The 23387-nt window shown below is 47.9% G+C and overlaps 1 protein-coding gene across 1 annotated transcript; it reads right to left on the bottom strand.

Moving 5' to 3' along the window:
• Positions 1 to 378: 378 nt before the first annotated feature.
• Hdhd5 (haloacid dehalogenase like hydrolase domain containing 5) lies at positions 379 to 21951 on the bottom strand. Its single transcript, XM_055604321.1, has 8 exons — positions 21811 to 21951; positions 13931 to 14134; positions 11524 to 11636; positions 9032 to 9125; positions 7459 to 7489; positions 5201 to 5378; positions 1477 to 1665; positions 379 to 1305 (listed from the first exon to the last, which is right to left on the bottom strand). The coding sequence occupies exons 1-8, from the start codon at positions 21934 to 21936 to the stop codon at positions 978 to 980; spliced, it is 1263 nt and encodes a 420-aa protein (XP_055460296.1). The 5' UTR covers positions 21937 to 21951; the 3' UTR covers positions 379 to 977.
• Positions 21952 to 23387: the final 1436 nt, after the last annotated feature.

Raw genomic sequence — 23387 nt, forward strand, 5'->3', positions numbered from 1 at the left:
CAAGAATTTTGGCAAATACCAAGGTTATGGAAGAGACAAAGGGAAAGTGGAGCCGGATTACTCTTTAGGACAGAACGTAAGGAGCACTTACTTTCTGGACTCACTATGGAAAAAGCCCTCAGAACAGACATGAACAAGATCCCTTTTCTTTTCCACATCAAAGCTGCTAAGCATATGCTGCAACGAGATGAATTCACTCCTAGACAGAGCCCTGCCTGGGAGTGGGAGGACGGAGAGCAGAGGAGAAGGCACCATTCTTAGAGAATGAAACGCCGCAAAATTTTCTGCATCTAGGAAGACGAGCATGTGTGTCACCCTCGCACTCTTCCCCGACAGGACTTCCAGCACATTCCAGACAAAGCTTCACAAGGCACAACATAACAAATATTAGGATAGTTTTTAATTTAAAAAAGAAAAAGCCCCAAAGTCTCTGGGAAACACGCTAAGATACAGTAAAAACTTCCACGCGTGCTAGAAACACTGCGGTGGCCTGCAGCACAGACTCTCCACAGGTTTCCGTGTAACTTTACACTGTGCTCTTGCTTTTTCAAGTCCTTACCGAGGCAGGTAGGTGGCGCACACCTCTGATCCCAGCACATGGGAGGCAGAGGTGGGCAGAGCTGAGTTTCAGGCCAGTCTGGTCTACATAGTGAGTTTCAGGACAGCTAGAGCTACAACAGTGAGACCCTGTCTGGGGGTGGGGGGTGGGGGGGGGAAGTCCTCACTGAGAGGACACTGAGGCACAAAGTTAAGAACCGGCATGAGGTTAGACTGTAAGAGACACACACAAAGGGACCAGAAATCTGTCCCTCCTGAAATGCTGCCAAAAGGTCATTTAGTAGTACCAAAGTTGTAGTCTTTATCCCAGGAAATAGTGGCAAGGGCCCAGGCTAGACTTGATGCCTGTGACCTGGCACACAGGAGTCCCTGAGGTGCACGCACCAACATCCCTGAGCCTCTGACGTGTCTCCTTCCTCTCAAGCCCAACCCTCCTTGTGGAACACCAGCTGCACAGCTTCATTCACATCACGGACGATGTGGGACGCCTCTAGGAGCTCTGGACTGAAGCTGTAGTCACGGTGCCCATGGAATGGAAGGTCTGTCGGTCCAGGGTTAGGCACTTGGGAGCCTGGGTCCTGACAATTGTATATGCCAGTGCATACCAGGATGGAGGCACAGCTCTGGGCTGCTGAAGGCCGCTGCTTCAGCTGTCCACCAGTCCCTTGTTCCTCCTCTCCATGCTTTTCCATTTGCAGGTACTGGTGGTACAGGTTAGCACCGTAGACATCAGACATAGGGTTATCTCTGGCAGGGCAGCAATACCGGAAAGCAAAGAGGAGAAAACCCAAGTTTAATGTTGCAGAGCCAGCAGAGAGAGATCAGCCTGGGGCGGTGTGACTCAGCAGCGGGGAAGTGGGTGGTGTGGGCAGATGAGAAGCAGCAGCAGAGATGGAGATGGAGATGGAGTGGGCTTACCCTATAGCATAGAGATTCCTGATGGGGGCGGCCCAGCCCCGCTTCTCAGCCTGCTGCCTGATCATGTCCTCTGCATACTTGTAAGTGAGGATGCTGGGTTTGCCCATCAGGCCCTCGTATTTCAGCTCCTTGCCTGTCACTTTCCGGTAGATGGCTTCCAGGCATAGCAGAAAGGTGCCATGGCCAAACCTGCCCAAGAAGAGAGCTTAGCAATGCAGCCTCAGGCCACCCGCCATCCTCTAAGCTATCTTCAAGCACCCAACCTGCACTCTCTTCCCTGCAGTTATTTCCCAGGAGGAAACTGAGGCAAGAACAGGCAATTTCCCCTGGGTAGTAAAACTAGGGTGAAAACCTGATAGCCTCACTCCCAAAACTCAGTTTTCATTTTTTTTTTAATTAAATATACACATGGGCCACACTGAGCCTGTGGAGGTCAGGGAACAACTTTATGGAGTCAATTCTCTCATCCCACCTTTATATGGATCCCCAGCATCAAAGTCGGGCTTGGTAGGCGGCATTCACACTATCTCACCTGGCCCCTACACCCTAAGACGGGGTGCTGTTCTAAATTGCTGGCTGCCGGAGAATGCTCACTGCCTCCCTTGCAGCTAAGTGTCGTCACTCTTCTATACACCACATGAGTAAGCTCCACGGAATAGTCAACCAAAGCTGAAGTGCTGGACTAGCTGTGACTCGACGCCCTGAAAACAATGGACACCTCGCTATGGTCTGGATCTTACATGGTCCCCAAAGCCCAAGCCTTAGTCCCCAGCTGATGACACCTTGGGAGGAGGTGGACTCCTGAGCCAGGGGAGCCTGACAGGAAACAAGTCCCTGAAGGCGCACACCCTCCTGTCCCTCTACCTTGCTGTTTCCCAGCTCTCACAAGGGGAGCGGCTTTGTTCCATAATGTGCTTCTCATTGCAATCCTTTGTTACTCAGGTGCTTAGTGTTGCAAGCTAACAACCCTACACTATGCTTCCTGCCATCTGAAATGCTAATATGGCTGACACCTAGGCACCTGTTCTGGAGGGTATGGTAAGGACTGTGCTGCAGAAAGGTGAGTGTGTCCTTAATAAAGGAGAGCCTGAACAGAGGCCCAGACTGCTAACCTTTTTTTTTAAGATTTATTATGTATACAATGTTTTGTCTGCATGTACAGCTGAACACCAACAGAGGGCACCAGATTTCATTATAGATGGTTGTGAGCCATGTGGTTGCTGGGAATTGAACTCTGAACCTCTGGAAGAGCAGCCAGTGCTCTTAACCTCTGAGCCATCTCTCCAGCCCCCGGCTAACCTTCTTTCAATGAGAAAGCAATACACTATGTCCTGTGAAGTGTGTGTCTTCTACCTTCGGTGCTAAGCCAAGCAGACAGATCTCTGCAATTTCAAGTCTAGCCTGGCTTATACAGGGAACCCCAGGCCAACTGTTAGAAGATGGTTAAAACATTGACCCATGGCGAACAATGCCTTGGGTCAATGGCATTGGAGTCTCTTCCTATGAGAGAAGCTCCGGGGAAAAAAGGCAGAGGGCCTTTGTTCCCTGGATTGTTCTTGGATGTGATTTCATGCCTTCTGTGACAAATTTTTACAGTCAATTTATAAGACATGTTCAGAGTGTGCCCTGAACTGGACATGGCCTTCTGCCTTGCTTTTGTACCTCCCCAGATATTACCTTTAATACATACCAGACAACTGTGTTAAGTTGTCTGCCCTGAGAAAGCTCTGGGAAAGGACTGCTCTTACTGGCATTTACTGACATGTTTTTCTGAACTCAAACAGCCTTCCTCGGATCACTGCTTTCGTGTATGAAGCACACTGACTGAAGTAAGGCTCTCTACAGCATTAGACTGTGGTCTGCCCCACCCTTTCAGGTCCTCAGACCCCAGGTCGCCCAGACAGGCATCAGCTTAGCTGGTGAGAACCAATACCAACCAAGCAAGGCTGAACAGTGAGACCTGTCTCAAACGAAATAAAGCAAAAGAATTCCATTTTCTTTGTTTCTTTTCATGTTGTGAATCAGGACTTTGCTGTATCCCAGACTGCTCTGGAACTAGGTATGAAGCCCAGGTTGGTGTTAAACTTGTGGTTCTCCCGCCTCAGTCTTTTCAGTGCCAGAATTGGTGCTACATACTACCACACCCAGCCAACTTTGAGCCAGACAAGTGTGGAGGAAAAATCTCAAATATGCCTTCTTTGAATAAAAAACTCAGCTGAGGAACTGGAGAGATGGCTCAGAGAGTAAGAACACTGGCTGTTCTTCTAAAGGTCCTGAGTTCAAGTCCCAGCAACCACATGGTGGCTCACAGCCATCTATAATGAGATCTGGTGCCCTCTTCTGGTGCACAGGCACACATGTAGGCAGAACACTGTATACATAATAAATAAATCTTAAAAAAACAAAAATAAAACTAATAAAAACACTCAGCTGGGCATGGTGGTGCACACCTGTAATCCTAGCACTTGTGGAGGCAAAGGCGCATGGATTCCTGTGAGTTTGAGGCCAGCCTAGTCTACAAAGAGATTTCAGGACAGAGAAACCCTGTCTCAAAAACAAAAACGAATGTAAAAAATCATCTTAATCTGGTCTTCTGAACTGTTTCCCCCCTTGCTTTTCAACTCACAGCTATCCTAACTTCTACCTGATTCCCATTTAGAATCAACATACCCTAACTGCAATGGTTTGACTAGGAAACGGCCCCCATAGACTCATGTGTGTGTGAACCCTGGTCAGAGGGAGTGGCATGTTAGGAGGCATGGCCTTGTTGGAGGAAGTGTGTCACTGTGGGGGTGGGGCTTTGAGGTCACCTATGCTCATGCTCCACCCAGTGTGGCACAGTCTCCTGCTGCCTGTGGATCCAGATGTGGAACTCTCAGGTCCTCTTCCAGCACCAAGTCTGTCTGCACACTGCCATGCTTCCCACCATGATGATAATGGACTAGACCTCTGAACTGTAAACCAGACCTAATCAAATGTTTTCCTTTATAAGAGCTGTTAATGGTCATGGTGTCTTTTCACAGTAATAAAAGACAAACCAATACACTAACTCAGAAAATATCAAATCTAATCTAAAGATACAGAATACACTTTATTAAATGTGACAGGGGCCAGGGGGAAACTGGAGCAGAAAGGTTGAAGTCAATTTGAGCTATACAGTGTGGTGTGAGCCTGGCTCACAGAAAGAGAGTCACAGGAAGCCCTGCCTCTTGTCTAGACTACCCTCTGCTGACTGCACACAGCCTCTGGGAGCCCACAGAAGGGTGAAAAGACACTCTATTCTGTCATCAGCTGGCTTCACAGCCATGCGTCCTGAGAGCCAGAAAAGAGGCACCTATCAACCCAGAAGAGGGCTTGACACAGGTGCTACACGGCTGATCTCAATTCTCGGCTCTACACCATGGGAATAATCCTGGTTTATAATCTCGGTTTTCTCCATCCCTAGGGCTCACATATGAAGGCAAACATAGACGTGAAAGAACCAGCATCTGAGGAAGAATCCTGAGTGTACAGCACTGACATAACTGAGAACTACCTGTTTGCCGGTGTGTCCTGAGACCAGCGGGGTGGGGCGCACACTACAAATCGCTCAGCACGTCTTCGTGCTCAGGACTCTGTAGCTTTAGTAACTGACATGAAGTAACTCCCGAAAGCCTTCACTCTCAGGTCGGGCTATGGTGGCACCTAAAGGGCTCATGAGATAAAAGGGACACTATGTGCTCACCTGGGCATCTTAGATTCAGCCATCCACAAGAGATCCATGTTGCTAGCCAGGACAGGGAGGTGAGGATATGGAGGAGCTGTTGCCAGGCCATTCTCAGGGTTTCCATTGCTAAGAAGGACATCCATAATCAGCTGCAGGCTTGTCTCCCAGCGGACTGGCTCCCCAAGAAGGAGAATCCCTGCAAATCAAAGGCACAGGGAAGAGGGAGTAGGGCACTTGGCTTGCCCTTTGTGGTGGGTAGGTGGGAGGCCCATCAGAGACAACAGAGCCCAGTTGTCTACCTACCCAGAGCTAGAGGTCCTTTATTAAGGTGTCCATCTGAGCACCCCTGCATGCCCCGTCCCAGTACACCCTGGATGAGCAGAGCCCGGGGCCCAACAAGGAGCAAAATAAGGGTGTCCTTTGAGTCCCTGACTGTTTAATAGATGCAGCAGATCTCATGCTGCTCTTGATGGGACCCTGCCCACCACACCCCAGCACAGCCCACAAGCACTACTCCTCTCTACAGGTGGCTGGCCCGCCCGCCCGCCCTCCCATCTCCGAAACTGATGGCCAAGCATAAGAACTTGAAATGGGAAGGCCCTGAGCTCTAACCCTAAGTCAGCCGAGCTTTCTGTAAAACTGTGGTTTATTCACTGCTAAACTTCAACTACATCTGAAAAAGAGGCATGGGCTCTGAAAGTATGGCTCAGTAATCAAATGCCAGCCCAGCATGAAGGAGGCCCTAAGTCCCAACCCTTGCAATACAAAGTAGATAAGTGAAAAGGCTAAGGCCTGGGACAATGGCATACACCTGTGTGATCGCGCTGTCACACAGCAAGGTGGAGACAGATGATAAACAGCTCAAATTCACCCCAGCTACTGATCTGGCCACAAACCAGAGGCCAGTGGTTACTATATGAGATCTTTTCTCCAAAAAAGTCCACGTATCAAGACGGGCATCTTGGTTTACAATTGTAATTCCAGCATTTAGAATGTTGAAACAGAAGGACAGGCTGTGAAATAGAGTTCACAGCCAGTCTAGACTATAAAATGAGACCCCTGTCTCAAAACAAAATAAAGTAAGGCGCTGGAAAAATAACTCAGTGGTTGAAAACACTTGCTGTTCTGAGTTTAATGCCTAGCACCCATGGCTGATATAACTCCAGCTCCAAGGATTCAGCACCCTCTTTTGGCCTCCACAGGCACCTGGATACATATGGCATATACACAGACACATGTACATAAATAAAAGCACGAGGCAGGCACACCCCTTTAATCCTGGCACTCAGGAGACAGATGGAGGTGGCTCTCTCTGAGTCTGAGGCGAGTCTGGTCTACACAGTGAATTCTAGGACAGCCAGGGCAATGTGGAGAGGCCCTGTATCAAACAAGTCTCTGACAGGGTGCCAGCTGCTCTGGATTGGAATTACAGACAGCTATGAGATGCCATGTGGGTGCTGGGAATTGAACGGGGGTCCTCTGAAACAGCAGCCAGTGCTCTTAACCACTGAGCCATCTCTCCAGCCCTGGAGGACATATTTTTATTGTCACAATTGAATAGTTAGCAGGTGGGAAACCTCACATAGGCAAAAATTGTCCTCTCCTAGCAGTGTATGAGGACCCTCCCAATCAATTCACTAGTGGCAGTTCTACCCGCAACCCTGTGTCTTTTGCTGGAACATCCCTGGTCACTCTGTTTATAACAATCACTTTCCGTCTCAGATAATTAGAACATACTGAGACATATTAGCATCTTCTCACGGAGACATTCATTTCCCTCTCTGGTACGGGGAGGGCATTACACTGCACTCATTACTTTGTTTGGTTCTAAGATAAAAGAGTCTCACTGTGAAGCCCAGAATTAGCCTTCAACTCAAATACTTTCATTTCAACCCCCTAAGTGGGAAGCTACAAATAGGCACCACCGCAACTGGCCCCTGAGTACTTTCTGATATGGGTCATGGGAAAGTAATTTAACTTCAGGATGGCAACAAGATGATACAGTATCTTTATTGTCCGAGGGAGACCTAAGCAATACTGGACTAGACCTATCTACTCTTAAGAGCTGCTGAGCTTGCAATTCTTTAACACAATCAGATAAGCACTTAGGAGGAGAAATCACCAATACATGTCTCAGAGTGGACAGCCAGGGCCAGAACCCAGGCGACCCAGGTCCTGCTGTGCAGTGTCATCTTCAACACTATCTGCAGAAGAGTCTGACAGGAGAGAGGGGAAAGGAAGAACCCACGCCTACCCAGGCTCAGGGCCTCTTTTACCTTCAATGGCAGGGAAGTCACTCCTCCGGGGCTGCCAAAAGACAAAGAAGAGGCCCATCAATGCTAGTAGTCACTTCCACTCCTGGAATATCCAGTCTCCAGGGCTGAGTAGCAGGAAGCACACAGGTCAGACACCATCCCCAAGGACCAGCCCACAGCAAGTAGAGAAAATTTAGGAAGAAGATGGACAGGGGAAAGACGAGGCCCAGACTGGGCTCAACACAGGCTGAGGGATGCCACGTGGCAAGCTGGCCAGGAGGGGCAGTGGTCAGTGGTGCTTCTCTAGCCAGGAGGGAAAACAAGGTCCTGGCTAAGCAGGAGCCTCTAGAATGAGGGTGCTAAAGGAGAAAGCAGCCTGTGAGAGATCTCTGGGCACAAGGACTCTCATCTTCATGCCAGTTCTAGAGGTTTTTCTCTTTACCGGCCTCGGGTCCACTCTTCCCTGGGCCACTGCAGTCTTGGCTGAGGTGAGTCACCTCTCCTGTGCCACGCTCAGCCTTGGAGCTATTCTGAGATGTGTTCCCACTCTATATTCCAGTTCTCCTCAGAATTTTAGTGACTCAAGACAAAGCTCTCAAAGAACAGGATCTTCTAATAGGAACTTATTTTCTACTAAATAAATTAAGCTTATCTGTTTATAACTGCATCTCATCATATTCTAAATTAACATGAGCTATTATATATATACACATATAGGTAGATATCAATTTTCATGAGGAATGGACCAAGGGACACCTTAGGAGGTAGGCAGTAATATGCCAAAGGATCACTGAGTGGCCTGGAACTTACTATCCCAAGAAATAAGAAACCATGGGCTGGGATGTCACTTAGTGCAGAAACTTCCCAAGCACGCACAAGCCTGGGTGTGACCCCCAGAACTACAAAAATAAAATAAAATAATATCAAGCCGCTTTTTGAAATCTTAGCAAACACCAAGGGCAGTGTGGATGGACTCATCAGGGTTTCTCTCCTCACAAGGCAGGCTCTCTGGACTCTGCTTTAGGATAAAGCAGCAGCAGGGAGTAACTTAAAGGGCTAATGGTTCCCCCGAGAAAACCTGGGAAGGCCACCAGTAAGAACACTGTTAACCAGGGCTGGAGAGATGGCTCAGAGGTTAAGAGCGCTGGCTGTTCTCCCAGAGGTCCTGAATTCAATTCCCAGCAACCATATGGTGGCGCACAACCATCTATAGTGAGATCTGGTGCCCAAGCACACATCCAGGTAGAATGCATGTATAAATAAATATAAACATATAAACATACATATATACACACATACATACATCTATTAAAAAACAAACGAACTGCTGTTACCTGAATTAAATACCAAGACTCCAAATGGAGTCCCTAGGGGGCTGCTCCTCCTCAGCCTCTCTCATCCTCCACCAGCCACACCTCTCCGAGACCAGCCTTCTCCGAGACCAGTCCAGAAGCACCCAGAAAACAAAATGCAGCTCCAAGCAGAAGGGTGGTGAGAGAGAGCAACAAGAGGAGCCAACACAGGAAATACGGAAATGACGACACAGACCCAAGGCGTATTGTGGAGGGTGAAATGACCCACCCTGTCCTATTACCGTGGTCTTCGGCCGCCGCTCGAGGTCCACCATGTCCAGCTCTGGGAAGGCCATTCGCAGCTCCTCTACTGTCACCACATTCCGGAAGCCTAGTCTGGAGCAAAATCAGGAAAACAAAGCTACAGTTCTGGGAAGATGCTTTTATGGATACATGGGGTCACACGTGAGCAGAACCAGACCCAGGCCAGACCACGGCAGGCAGGCGGCTTTCCTAAATCCTACAGGCACCAGTGACAGGCTGCTGACTGCATAGGCAGAGCTATAGATTACACAGACACATGGAATACCAGTACAATCCCTTGGTACCCACTCGTGTCACCAGATCCTACACCAGCAAGACCCAGGGGGCAGCCCCCATGTACTCAAGGAGCTTGTGCCGTGTTCAGTGCTGTTCAAACGAGCACTCCATGAATAGTGCAGCCCGAAGTACGGGGTGGGGAGGAGAGTCCTCTGTAGCTGGGATCCGAGCAAAGTCCAGTAACTGGTGAACAGCTATTTCCTCTGCATTGAAACATTCCCTCCTGGAGGAGAGGTGGGACTTATGGAAGTTACCAGATCCACAATCCCTCCCTCCACATCTGCTCACACTCTCCTACCCTGGAAGGGAACAGCAGCCTTCTGGGGGAAGAGGCACTCCCATCAGCCAAGGTGCCTGCACGTGCAGCCCCAGGCTATTCTGGGGTGGGCCTTTTGCTGAAGGGGCTGCCTTTTACCCCACATAACTGACTGGTTAATGAAGCCAATTGGTTTGCTACTGGTGCCCTAGTTGGTTGAACAGATGTTTGTTCGCATCTGCAGGAAAAGTTGTAGAACAGCCACAATGGTTAGAGGGAACTACCACTCGCCAGGAGGGGGCTGCCGTGCAGGGACCGAGCTGACCCCAGCCTGCTCTCTTGTAAAATCTGCCTCATCTTCCTGTCCATATCCTGCAGTCTTAACTAGACACATGATTATTCTAACGGATCCTTCTCGCACCCCATCTTTTCAATTTTTAGAATGCATCTATGTAGCTGGGTGGGACATGTGGATGTCAAGAGGACAGCTTCAGACGTCCATTCTCTCCTTCCACTCTGTGGGATCTGCGGCTCCAACTCAGGCGGTTAAGCTGAGAGGCAAGTGTTTTCTACCTGCTCAGCCATCTCCCTGGCCCTACGCCATCTTTTCTGCCCTGTAGTACTTGGGATCCAAAGCAATGCCTCATGCATGATAGACAAATACTCTACAGCTGAGCTTCATCCCCAGTCCCTCATGCTGAAGTAGTTAATCTTTTTTTAATTAATTATTTGTGGGGATTAGGGACATCAGAACAACCGTGGGAGTCAGGTCTCTCCTTTCACCACGTGGGTCCTAACAATCATAGGCAGGAGGTCAGACCTGGTGGCAGTGCCCTTAGAGCTGAGCTAGCTTCCCACCCCTGTGATGACTATCATCTGGACTGGACCCACATTCACCTAAGAGATGAAACAGACAAAATTAACTGAGGAAAAAGACTCCCCAGAGCAGGGGTCACCTTCTGAAGGTGGCCCAGATACAAGAGGTCTGACTTAAGGTCTCCCAGGAACACTGGCTTTCAGTGCCAGATTAGGAGTGCTGAAGCATGGACTGAGCAGCTACAGGGTTCTTAGGCCCTCTAGCAGGAAACGGCCATTGCTCAACTACCCAGCCCCTACTGCGTTAGCCAAACAAATAAACCTCCATTTAAAATATATATTCGGTCTATGGGTTCTGTTCCTCTAGAGAACCCAGTGACACCTGCTATCGGCAACACCCCTTTGCTGTTTGTGGGTGTGTTCTTCCCTCCTCAAGTATGAATTTCCTGAGTAAGCCACATTCCCAATGCTCTTACCTGGGTCCCTGACCTGCCTTAGAGCACACAGCCCAGATGGTACCCAGGAAGCACCAGGGCACATGAACAACCTGCCTGAGGACAGGGACCACGTCCTTTGCTTTCTGAGTACACGTGACCAAAGGGCACTCTTCAGTAACAGGAGCTGACAAGGAAGGATGAGGCTGGAGCGAAGCTCTCACACTGAGGAGTTGTTCGCTTAGAGCAGCTGTTCTCAACCTTCGATCTGCGACCCTTTATTACAGTTCTTCATGTTGTGATGATCCCCAAGCATGAAATTATTTTTGTTGCTATTCCGTAACTATAATTTTGCTACTGCTATAAACTGTAATGTTATATCTGCTGTTATCTAATATGAGACCCCTGTGAAAGAGTCATTCAGCCCCAAAGGGGTCACAACCCACAGGTTGAGAATCACTGGCTTAGAGATTCCTGAGTTTCTACTCAAGACACAAACGATCAAGACTCTTCAGGGTTAAGCCGCAGTCCATTAGGCTCTGCAGATGGCTATGACTGGCAGCAGTAGTCTCAAGGACTGAGCACATGAAGGATCTCTCTCTCCCTGTTTCCCAAGAGCCCACCGCACTCTCTGGCACCCCAAGCCTGCACCTGCTCTCCACCCAGAACAGCAAATCAAAAAGGATACGCTCTGGCGTTTCCCATCAGGGGCCCCTGCCCCGACACGAGCATCCGCCTGTTGTGGTACTGCAAGAACCACCTCATGGGACCGTGAGAGAGAATGACTTGGTCTGGATCCACCTAGAGAAGCCAAAAGGAGAGCAGGGAGACACAGACTTGAGAGAAATAACAGGAAGACAGCCACTGGGTTCTGTCACAAGGGTGCGGGTGGGGTATAAAAACAGAGTTGTGAAAGCCTTTCCTACACCTGACACTTTGTAAGACTTAGCCACACAGGAACTAGAACTTACCCAGGGCTGGAACTGTAGCCCAGTGACAGAGTGCTAGCCTGGCATACAAGAACCTATGGGTTCAATACCTTAAGTGTGAGTGTGTGTATGTGTGCCTAATTTAATGTTCAACATACAAAACAAGAGAAGCATTATTGGATATAAGATCCTGCTGGGCTTAGCTCAGAGAGCCCATGAGACTTCTTAATCCTCAGCCTGGAAATCACAGGCTTTACAAGCATACTCTGCCATGATATCTGTCTTGGACCTTGGCACTGCATTTTCATTTCTACTTAAATCCTGAGCTGACCCTTACCTCTGTAGTGCTGGGCAAAGAACCAGGACCTTGAAAATGCAAAGCAAATGTCCTATCATTGGCTCATACTCCCAGCCCCAGATCTAGTTGGTGTGTTGTGTGCACATGTGTGCATATGTATGTGAGGAGATGGATATGTGGAAAACCAGATGTCAACACTGGCTATCTTTCTCAGTCATGCGTCATCTTACCTTTTAGTCCGTCACTCAGTCTGGAGCTCCTATGTTGCCAGACTGACAGACTAGACTGGCTGGCCAGAGGGCCTCAGGGATTCAAGTGTCTCCAATCCCCCACCCCTGGGATTTTAGATGTGCCACCCAGCCTGGCTTTTTAGACTGGTGCTAGAGACCAAACTCAAGCACTTTACCCACCGTGCCATCTCCCCAGATCTAGCTTTTTAAAGCTACATAACTCCAACAATGTAGTCTTTGCCCAGAATTATTCTTTTGAGATGGAGTCTCATTACACAGCTCAGGCTGACCCCAAACTTGTGGTTATCCTCTTCCCTTAGTCTCCAATGTGCCAGGATTGCAGAGGTGTGCGAGACCACACCAGGTTCCTCGGAATGCTTTCGGGCCCTTCAGAGAAAGGGCTTCATGGTACTGGCTGGATTTCTCTACCCTGGATCCAACTTCAGCCAACACCACCTAATCAGCCTGTACTGACTCTCTTGGGTACAAAGAGCCTCCTCTCATAGCTAAGGTCACCCTGTCTTGAATAGAGAGGAAATGCAAAGGATTGGAGGTGCTTGGCTTTTGGAGGACAGCACCCATGGAGCTGGACAGCTGCAGGCCATGCACATGAATGGGATTTTGTTATTTTCTTTGACACAAGGTCTCACTATGCAGCCCAAACCCTTCCGCCTTGGCCTCCCAGGTCCGTGCCATCAGCTTATCCTTTTTAGTATTATTATTAACGAGATCTGTCATTGCCTAGTCCCATCTGTGATGTGGAATGCTGAACACATGATCTTTGCTTGCAGGGGCCAAACTGAAGCCATGAAGACAATAAACTAAACTGCTGGCAGCTCAGCTGGTAGAGTGCCTGCCTTGCACTCATGGAGCCCTGGGTCTAATCCCTAGTGCATACGCCAGGTGTGGTGGTGCAGAGCTGAGATCCCAGAATTAGTGAACAGGAGGCCAGATGTCCTCCTGTTCACTGTGTCATTACCAACTACCACAGACACACGAATCCTTGTCTCAAAACAAACACTAAAATGTAAGGGCAGAATCCTGTCCCCTGGCCACGTCCCCTTAGGGTATCATGTAGCCCAGGCTGATTCTGAACAAGGGTCATGTCCAGTGTGCACCACGATAGCCAGGAGTACCATGCTGGGATCAATTTAGGGCTTCTACATGCTAGGCACAGATTCTATCAACTGAATGACCCCCCTCAGCCCCACCACAGGACTTCTGTGCTCACTCAACCATGGTGTGTATACATGTGTATAAAGACCCTATTGCAGGCAGGAGAGATGGCTCAGCAGCTAAGAACACTCACTGTCTGTTCTTCCAGAGGTCCTGGGTTCAATTCCCAGCAACCACATGGTGGTTCACAACGATCTATACTGGGATCTAATGCCCTCTTCTGGCCTGCAGGCATACATGCAGATAGGGTACTCATCTACATAAAATAAATAAATAAATCTTAAAAAAAAAAAAAAAAGGCCCTATTGATGTCATCACAGGTCTAGACTAGAACTTTAAAAAACTAGTCCCATACTCCCACTGGCTCAATCGTCCCATAATCTAAGGAAAGGGATGTAGAGCTGGAATGGAGGCTCCAACAGGAATCTGTCTTTGGGTTTCCATGCCTTGGCTGCCTCTTACCTCGCACCCCAACTGGGCTGACAGCTCCTGGGCTTTGCTTTGTGGTAAGACGTTCCCAGCATTTGTGACAAAAACCACAGGTACCCGAAGCTGGCCCTGGGAGTTTACCAGCTTACGGAATGCTTCCAGAGCAGCTGGGATCACTCGGTGGCCTCGAATTAGCACTCCATCAATGTCAAATAGGAAGCCAAAGGTGGGCGGGCTCTATACAAAGGAGAAGAAAAAGAGAATTGGCACTGCATGAATGAGGAGACAGAAGAAAAGAAGGAAAAGGAAACAACCTCCTGTAGAAAGGTTCATCCTCAGGTCACTGTTTGAGAATGGCATTAGAAAGAACAAAAGAAAGCCGTGCCTGCTTTCTCTTTCCTATTTGGCAGTGCTAGAGAGCAAAGCTTGCATATGATAGGTAAGGACTCTACCACTGAGCTACACCACGACTTGGGATTTCTGACCGGCCAAAGAAGTAAGCTTACCAAGTTTATCAAGCACAGAACCACCTCACTGAAATTAATTTCACACCAGGCACAGTGTGTGTGCCTGTATTCCCAGCACTCAGCAGGCAGAGGAAGGCATGTTCAGAGTTTAAGACCAGCTTGAGCGATATAGTGATTCTGAAGCCAGCACTAACTACACAGCAAACCTCATTCTTGGGTTTTTTTGTTTGTTGTTGTTTTGTATGCCTTTTCACAGGGCTTCTGGCTGTCTGGACTCTTTTTGTAGACCAGGCTGGCCTCCAACTCCCAGAAATCAGCCAGCCTCTGCCTCCTGAGTGCTGGGATTAAAGGTGCACACCACCACGGCCTAAGGCTCAATCTCGGAAAAATAAAATAAGCAATCTTAAAATTGGATTAAAAAAAATGATCCCAGCATTTTTTTTTTAAATAGTCTTTTCCCCTTTTTTAAGATTTATTTATTTACTTATTTATTTATTATACAATGTTCTGTCTGTACATAGACCTGCATGCCAGGAGAGGGCACCAGATCTTATAGATGGTTGTGAGCCACCATGTGGTTGCTGGGAATTGAACTCAGAACCTCAGCCTGTGCTCTTAACCTCTTAACCTCTGAGCCATCTCTCCAGCCCTGATCCCAGCATTTTAATGCAACCAATTTATATTTTCCCTTTGACTCCTTTTTAGTCCATACCTATGGCTATTAAAATATAATTCTGTATCTTGTTCTCTTTGGGTGATAAACAACTTAACCAGAAACACTCACTAGCAAGTTCAGGAAGTCCTGAACTACACGACTTTGCCTCAAAAGGAAAAAAGAAAAAAAAAAAAGATTTGTTCATTTTACTGTAACAACATACACAGTTTTAAACAAACGAAGGACTTCAATAGCTACCAAGAGCATTAAATATTTAAAAAGCTTCTCAAGCCTTCCAGCTGGTCTTGCTCACTTGTACGCTCTCGGCAAACATGGACACCTAGTGCATTTTAAATATCTCTTGCCTACATGCACACATATACAAACACAATCGTGCTATTCTTTATTTCCACCTTACTATCTTTGTTTGTTTTCTTTTCTTTTAAAATCTATTTATACAGTATTCTACCTGCATGTGTGCTTGCATGTATGCCTGTATGCCAGAAGAGGGCACCAGATCTCATTATTGATGGTTATGGCTGGGAGTTGAATTCAGGACCTTTGGAAGTATGGCCAGTTCCCGTAACCTCTGAGCCATCTCTCCAGGCCTGTTGTTTTGATTTTTCAAGACAGGGTTTCTCTGTGTAGCCCTGGCTGTCTAGAACTCACTCTGTAGACCAGGCTGGCCTCAGACTCCATAATGATCCTCCTGCCTCCTAAGTGCTGGGATAAGACATGCCCCACAATGCCCAGCAGCCCGTCTTACTTTTCTTGGTTGATATTTCTTTGGTGGCCTGCCAATTTGTAGACATAGTTCACTCCCTGAACATCATTTCTAGTTACCTAACATTCTGACTGAACAAACCAGTAACATTGTTTCATTTCTTTTAGAAAGTTTAAGCCTGCACTCTGGCCCAAGCCTGAAATCCCAGAACTTTGGGAAGCAGATGCAGAAGGGATCTCTGGTCTACAAATCAAGTGCCAGGACAGCCACGGCTACACAGAGAAACCCTGTCTCAAAAAAACAAACAATAAAAACAAAACAAAACAAACAAACAAACCACCAAAAAAAACAAGTTTAAATGAGGTCATTAGTCTTTCCTGGGGTAGAGGCAAGCATCTCTATGACTTCAAGGCCAGCCTCATCTACATAGCATGTTCCAGACCAGTCAGGGATACAACTGAGACCCTAACAAAACAAAAAAAAAAAAAAAAAAAAAAAAAAAAAAAGGTTAAGTTTGGGCCAGTGAAATGGCTCAGCAAAGGCACTTGCCACCAAACGTGATACAAAATATACTTTGTATAAGATAATTAACTCCCCCAGTTTGTCCTTTGACCTCCACATGTGTGGCACGGTATGTGCCCTCCAATAAAGACAGACAGACAGAAAAAAGAAAGAAACAAAGAAAGATGTGAAAAGTTTTCCACATTTTTGCTACAATGAGAATCTAACAGAGACAGTAGCACAAATCTATATTCTTAGCACTCAGGATGTGGAGGCAGAAGGATCAAGAGTTCAAGGCCTGCCACAGCTATATAAGACCTTGTCTCAAAAAAGGGGAGGGTGCACGCCTGTAGTCCCAGAACTTGGGAGGCAGAGACAGGCAGATGGCTGTGAGTTGGAGGCCAGCCTGGTCTACAAAGTGAGTCCAGGACAGCCAAGGCTACACAGAGAAACCCTGTCTGGAGAAAAAAATGGTGTGGGGGGGACAACACAAAAGACAAAAGCCATGAAAAACTGATCCCAAAACCATGCCCCCCCCCCCCAACTGCTATAAGGAACCTATTGATTCCCGGGTTTTGTTTTTATTTTGTGTCTTATAAGTTTTTATTGCTGTGACGAAAACACCATGACCAAAAGGTAAGCTGGGGAGGAAGGAAAGGGTTTATTTGGCTTACACTTCTGGATCATAGTCCACCACTGGAGGAAATCAGGACAGGAACTCATGAAGGGCTGGAATCTGGAAGCAGAAGCTGATGCAGAGGCCATGCTTACTGGCTTGCTTAGCCAGCTTTCTTTTCTTCTTCTTCTTTTCCTTTCATTTCATTTCTTTTTTTTTTTTTGAGACAGGGTTTCTCTGTGTAGCCTTGGCTGTCCTGGACTCACTTTGTAGACCAGGCTGGTCTTGAACTCACAGTGATCGTCCCCCCTCTGCCTCAATGAGTGCTGGGATTAAAGGTGTCTGCCACCACGCCCAGCTAACAATCTTTTTAAAAACCTCATTCCATTTTTAGTTTATAAACTGCCTGTTAATATAAAAGACATTTCTCAATTATCAAAACTAATGAACTAACCTAACCTGTCTGCCATTTATTTTATTGGTGCCAACTAGGTCAAGCCATTTGTAGAACACACATAGTCTATGCACAAAACTTTATCAGTGGTGAGCAATCCAAACCACAAGTAGGAACAGGCACAGTGTCACAGGTATTTATTCCTAGCTGGGGGAGGTTGGGGCCAGCCAGAGCTACACAGTGACACCTGTCTTAATAAACAAAAGAACCAACACAGAGGAACAGGGCTCCAGTCCCTCCCTACTTAGTTGACAGCACAGAATAAGCAGCTAGCTCAGAAAGCAAGCCACTGAAACAGCAGCAGTTTCACAAATAGAAATCAATTTAAAATTTTTAGGTGCTCAGGAAAACTAGACATAGAACCTTGGACCTTATGCATGCCTGGCAAGTGCCCCACCACTGAGCTATGTCACCAGCCCTCAACATTGTAAATCTGATAATTACACACACTGTAAGGATCAAACCACACAGACGGGGTTTCCTGGAGAATTCTGGGCTAGCCATAAAAGCATTAAATTTTCTCATTCACCTCCTAAACTAATCACATGGTGCATGCCTGCAGTCCCAGCACTTAAGAGCTTTCAAGACTTGGAGGACACTGAATTTAAGGCCAGCCTAGGTTACCTAATGAAACAAGTGTCTCAAAAACAGGCCAGCAGGTGGCTCGATGGAAAGAAAGGCGCTTGCCAAGGAAGCCTGACAAGCAGAGTTAAATCCAGACTCCACAAGGCTGAGGAAAACCTACTCCCAAAAGTTGTCCTCTGACCTTCACACACAAAATAGGACATGCACACATGGACACATCCATATAAAAAATGTGAATCAAATCGTTCCCAGAGCCCAATCAGTGGGGGAGGACACACACAATGGCGGACTACAGATGAAGAGAGGACACTTTAAAGCAGTCACAGAACAGGCTATGCTGAGCACTAACCCCAGAGCTGAGAACACGGGGAGTGAGAAAGGCTTGAACCAGTGTACCTCCCATAAGGGATGGAGACTCATCACAAGGCTCCTAGGCCATAAAGATTTTTTAAATTTATGTTTTTATCATGTGCACTGGTCTTTTGCCTGCATCCATGTCTGTGTGAGGGTGTCGTCGAACCCTCTGGAACTGGAATTACAGACAGGTGTGAGCTGCCATTTGGGTTCCAGGAATTGAACCTGGGTCCTTTAGAAGAACAACTATTAAGCTTGGTGCGGTGTCCCAAGCCTGTAATCCCAGCATTTGGGGAAGCAGAGGCAGGTGGCTCTCTGTGATTGTGAGGCCTGCTTGGCCTACAAAGCAAGTCCAGGACAGCTATGGCTACACAGAGAAACCCCGTCTTGAAAAACCAAAACAACAACAAAAAAAGAGCAGCCAGTGCTCTTAACTGCTAAGCCATCTCTCCTGCCCAGTCATAATTTGAAACAGGAAAATGGCATCATCAGGCCTGATTACAGGGGAATTTTAGCTACAGAGGAAAGAACAGATTGACCAGACTGAAGGGAATCCAGGTGAGGGAGAAAGGTGGGAGCTTCTGCAATCCAAGACAATGATGATGGTGATTTTTATCTAGGTTACTAGCAACAAGAATGGAGAAGAGTCAGGAAAATGGATAAAGTGATCATTCTGTCAATAAAATAAAAGACAAGCACCACATTTTTTTTCATCTATGAAAGTAAAAAGAAGGCAAATAGGGACCAGGTGTAGTGGCCCACACCTTTAATCCCAGCACTCAGGAGGCAGAGGCAGAAAAAAAAAACCACAGGAAGCAGGAAAACTATAGAAGAATTTCCATTGTAGTTATCCCATTACCTATATCCCCACTCCACTACTTATGTGTAAGAAAAATGTCACAATGAAGCAGTTTTTTCAAATGTTTATACAAAAATAAAATTAAAAAATGAAACATGGAGGAGAGAAAATAGGAAAGAAAATAGAGAGGGCCTGGAAACCATGTAGTTGCAAGGGCAGAGGGAAAAGCAACAGGAATCACCAGGAATGTTGCTTTAGGGGTGGAGATCATGAAAGAAAGACTGGAGATGATCAGTGAACCAAAGAGGAACAGGAGGGCAGGCAGGGACAGATGCATCCTGACTGGGACCGGTGGGGGCAGGTGTGAGGTCAGGACTACAGATGAAAGTCTAGAATGTCTCTGTCCGGCTGGCGACATGCTCAGTGGTTAGGCACACTTGCTGCTCTTACAGAGGACCCAGTCTGGTTCCCAGCATGCACATCAGGCAACTCCCAGGGGTCCACAACTGCAGCTCCGGGGGACTCGATGCCTCTGGCCTCCAAAGGCACCTGCACTCAGGTGCACATACACACGTGCAGACATATCCATGTGCAGACACACCTACACACTTATTTTTTTTTTTTCTGTGTAGCCTTGGCTGTCCTAGAACTAGCTCTGTAGACCAGACTGGTCTTGAACTCACAGCAATCTCCCCTGCCTGCGCCTCTTAAGTGCTGGGATGAAAGGTGTCCGCTACCATTTCCTGACAAAAACTTTATTGAAAGTCTCTGTTCTCAGGGAAGTAGGAAGAACACCATCATTTAAGGATGGGACACATTAAAGCCAGTCATAAACACAAGAGAAACAGCAGTCAAGGAAAGACAGGAAACCAGGAGTAGGTCAAGAAGTGAAGTTACGACTTTCTGTATCAAGTAAAATAGGAAAGAAAAAAGGAAAAAATAGCTATAGCCAGGCCTGGTCGCGCATGCCTTTGATCACAGCACTCAGCAGGCAGGGGCAGGTGGATCTCTGTAAATTCCAGGCTAGCCTGCAGCCTGGTCTGTTACACAGAGAAAAAAAAAAAAAGAGAAAAAGAGAAAAAGAAAAGAAAAAATGGCTACTGATGAATATGACCAAACATTTGCCTAACTTTTATGAGGCCTGGGTTCTTTTGGCTCCTTCCCCTGAGCAAAGAACCAACTTCTGAGAGAAGGATGAGCCAAATGCTTCCCTACCTGATTGACGAGTGCTGGGTCCAGAATTCCATTTCAAACTGAGCTAGCAGCAAAACCGGGGCCTTTTTCCCTGCTCCCTGAGCAGTTCCTGGAAGCAAGCAAGGTTCTAGGAGACACTGAGATCTCTGGCCTCGCTGCTCACCTCACCTAACTTCCAGCTGGTTCACTTCTCCCCTCCTGGTAATCAAGAGTACTTCCTTCACACCCAGTGGCTCTCAGGATTGCCAAAGCCCTTCCCTACTGCTCAGCAAATTCCTAACAGGGTCCTAAACTACAAGGTTCATGGGTAGATTTCAGAGTAACCATAGAAACCCTTAAATCTTTTTTTTTCTCCAGACTTCTGATTTCATCATCTGACTCTTCTCAGAGAGAATCAGCACACAGGTCTGAACAGATGAGAGGTTATGATTTCACCACACACTTGCCATAACAAGGGGGCCGCTGAGTGACCCAAAGGATGGTTGGAAAGACCTTTCCCTTGAGATGCTTCCCAAAAGGTAAACCTTAGCAGCTCAATTTCATTGCTGTCCCATTGTGAACGCAGGCAACACTGTTCGGGATGCAAGTTTAAGCTTAAAACCCATTTGCTTGAAACCAGGCCTGGTGGCACATACCTAAAATCATCAAGGATTTGACGACAGCCTGGTCTACCCGGTGAGTTGCAGGTCAGTCAGGGAACATAAACACAACAAATCCATTCCCACAAACACACAATAAATCCATTCACTTATACTTTCAAAATAAGTTGAGGGAAATGTCTTAGTTCCGATAACAGCATGGTGGTTGAGTTTAAAACGCCCTTTCCAAAGGTCCACGAAGAGTTCAGGGTTGAAACGATAAGAACTCCGAGATTTAAAGTCTTACAGCCACAAAGGGGAGAGATAAGCAAGTGTGCCAAAATACAGTGACTGCTTATTTGGGAGATAAAAGTATGGAATTCACATTCTCTCTGAATTTTTGGAAACTCACAGTTTGCGAAACACATTTAAAAAAAATAAATAAATAAAGCCCAGCGGGATGGCAAAGCTGTGAAAAGAGTTTGCTGTGCAAGTGTGATGTTCCAACCGCGGAACTGGAAAGCGAGAACGGGAAAGTTTTTCTCTAATCTTCTCACTCTCTCACACACAGTAATGATGATGATAATACTAACGAGAATAAAATTAACAGCTCCTTTGCCTTGATGGCTGCACTCCTGAGCCACACAGAGTTTGCCACTCACACTCAAAACAGCTACCTTTTCAGAAATCAGAGTCCGCGGGACCTTACTTTACCCGAAGTGGAAACGAATTAGCTGCCGAGAACCTCTGCTGACGCGCGGAAAGTCGCTGCGAGCCCACCCGAGGTTGCCCTGGGGTTGCAACGGGTCGTTCCCCGGGGACACGGACTTCCCAGCGGGCGGAAGGCGCTCGGCGGGACACCGCCTCGGGAAGGAAGAAGGGTTCCGCGGCTCCACGGTCTCCGAACCGCGGCCGGGATGTTCGGTCGCCGGCACAGCCCTCCCCACGCCGGCCCTGCGCGCAGCGCCGAAGCCGCGCGTCCTCACCTCAGCGCGGCCCACGATGTAGCCCCTCCGGGGCCAGCAGCCGTGGAACCCCGCAGCCAGGCGCGCAGGCAGGGTCCACGGACGGCGACGGGCACCGAGCACCAACAGCCCGCCGCGCGCAGCCATCGCGCCCGCCGCGCGCACGCGCACACTGCGCGGCTCCGGGGCTCCGGGGCTCCGCGCCCCCTCCCCGCGCCTTAACGAGCGACCAATCAGCGGCCGCCGGCCGCGGGGCCTCACGGGAGTGGTAGTCCGGACCCGGGGCGTCGGGCTCCGGTTTGGAGTGCGGAGCCGGGAACGCGCGGGCGGCGTTCGCGTCTCCCGCGCTGTCTCCGGAGCTGAATGGAGAGCCTCTGGGTTCCTCGCTTCCCCCGTGGAAGACCTGGAGTCAGCTGGTCGGCGCGCGCGGCCACCCGGGAGGACAGGCGCCGGACCAGTCTGTGCACCTGCCGACTTCCGGGAGCGTGTGCTTCGGCGGGAGCTGGGGGGACTTCAGCTTAATCTTGAATTCCAGCTCGGGGAAGAAGACCTTTGTTTTGAGGTCCACGTCGTCCGAGCCTTATCCGAAGAATGCTGTGGTGTGCTGACACTCTTTAAAATCTTTTACTCAGTCAGTCCTGAAACCCGGGAAGGCCACGAATGAATGAGCAACTTGAGCCACACTCTGTAGGGAGGTTGGGGCTGGTATACAAAACGAGGTAAAGAAGTCACTGCCCCGAGAGATCAGATAACGAATTTGGCAAACGTCATGAGCACAGCTGAGAGCACTCAGCGGAGAAAAGGGGCTTCGGTCAGGGAGCGAGAAGGGTACAACTGAGTCTGACCAGCCTTGCTCCTGAGGTGGGAGCCTGCAGGAGGAAGAAATTTCTCTTCCAATGGCCTGAAATGTGTAGGATGCTCCCTTCCTTAGGCTTTGACCTGCTCCTGGATATAATCATACAAAAGAGAGAGAGAGAATGTGGCACTACAGGAGAAGGGGGGAGAAGGTCAAAATGGAAAAGGGCTCCGCTAACTCCGTTTGTGTGCGTTGCTTCTCAGCTTTGAAGGTCAAGATCGTAAGTCAGAGTAGCCACCGTCGCTGAGAACGTGGGAGATGGATTGTGCTTAATCAGACTCACTATGGCACAGGATACATAAACCCAGCAGATACAGTTGTCCAGATTTCAGATTTTTTTAAAAAGATTTATTATGTACACAACGTTCGGCCCACATATACCTGCACGCCAGAAGAGGGCAGCAGATCTCACTGTAGATAGTTGTGAGGCACCATGTGGTTGCTGGGATTTGAACTCAGGACTTTTGGAAGAGCAGCCAGTGCTCTTAACTTCTGAGCCATCTCTCCAGCCCCAGATTTATTATTTTTTTAATCTCTTTTTCAGCTACTCAACTACTTAGAAACTAATTTAGGTAGAGGTGTGGTAGTGGCTCATACCTATAATCCTGGTGCTTGAGAGGCAGAAAGGAAGATCATTCAAGACCTTATCTCAAATAATAATAATTATTATTATTTTATTATCTCAATAAATTGAGATAATAATAATTTTATTATCTCAAATAATAAAAATAATAATAATAAA

The sequence above is a fragment of the Psammomys obesus genome, unplaced genomic scaffold, assembly GCF_907164565.1.
Source record: "Psammomys obesus unplaced genomic scaffold, mPsaObe1.curated_primary_1811, whole genome shotgun sequence".
Lineage (NCBI taxonomy): Eukaryota > Metazoa > Chordata > Mammalia > Rodentia > Muridae > Psammomys > Psammomys obesus.